At 37.6% G+C, this 1,066-nt stretch overlaps 1 protein-coding gene across 1 annotated transcript in view; it reads right to left on the reverse strand.

Annotated features, from left to right (window-relative positions):
* The window catches only part of LOC102679008 (coiled-coil domain-containing protein 170), an 11,358-nt gene that overhangs the window by 9,094 nt on the left and 1,198 nt on the right, over positions 1-1,066 (reverse strand). Inside the window, exons 2-3 of the mRNA XM_006611763.2 lie at positions 416-502; positions 31-162 (exon numbers count right to left, since the gene is read on the reverse strand). Coding sequence (XP_006611826.1) covers positions 31-162; positions 416-502 — 219 coding nt within the window. The remainder of the gene's footprint in view (positions 1-30; positions 163-415; positions 503-1,066) is intronic.

Here is a 1,066-nt window from a genome sequence, read left to right on the forward strand (position 1 = left end):
AGTGTGTAAATTGTTGGTGGAAAGGACAACCTGTATTCGTTTCTTTAAACTCGAAACGATGGAATTCTGCCTGGCCGCTTGTTCTCGAAGTTGATCAGCCTCCAGTTGCAGTTCCACGACTCGTTGATCCCGGGATCTCGCGATATTCTTAGTCTCTTGGAGCTGAAGCAGAAGTGGAAGGATTGTGATGACCCATCAGGGGTTGAGAAAGTAAAGTTAAAAATTTCGAGCAAATTTACTTTTCTCGAAATACTCGAGCAACGTTTATTCAAGCTATTATCGTATACAACCTTTGCCACGCTCCAATTATTTCCTATACATCGTTGTTTTTTACGTTTTTTCCGACGTAATTAATTATCGAAGCGACTTCGTAACTTCGACCATTAAATTTTCCCCATCACCGAGATCCATTTACCTCGGACATCAGCCTGTCCCGTTTATATTCGAGGGCTGCTATCTCGCTCCTCAACGTGGTAATTAAGTCGTGGGTCATCGCCTCTTCCTTGAACGATTACATTCAACAGATATTTCGATTAATAATATCTCTTTCGATTAATAATAATTCGTATTGATGCGAAGCATTCGTGACAAGCGTGTTAAAAGCAAGCTAGTTTAAACGTGAATTTTCAACATTGCATCATTATTACAAGTAAAAAATTCCGTCGATTTTATTTTTACGCGCTCGATCGATATTCTATCCTCGCCGTGCCATCTGTACACTCTAATCTCGCGTGATTATTTCGAGACGATTCGAAAAAAGATTCCGATAACGAAAACTCAAAAAAAAAAAAGAAAAGAAAAATTCAAAAAGTTTTTAAAAGTTTAAGAAAAGGAAAAGATGAAATAAAAATTTTCGATGATCTCTTTCGCGCGATGTAAAAAACTTACGTTCCTTACGTTCGTTTAAATGCATGTATTTATTATCACGCCTCCCCGTGAGTTTCAACGTGAATTTCCACTCTACTTTATCGATTATCGATATGGCGATTGAAAGTAAGGAGAAATTAAGTAAAAAAAAAAAAAAAAAAGCCGATTTTACATTTTGGCGCGCGTAGACGCGAAAGGA

Source organism: Apis dorsata, unplaced genomic scaffold (assembly GCF_000469605.1).
Source record: "Apis dorsata unplaced genomic scaffold, Apis dorsata 1.3 scaffold_92, whole genome shotgun sequence".
Lineage (NCBI taxonomy): Eukaryota > Metazoa > Arthropoda > Insecta > Hymenoptera > Apidae > Apis > Apis dorsata.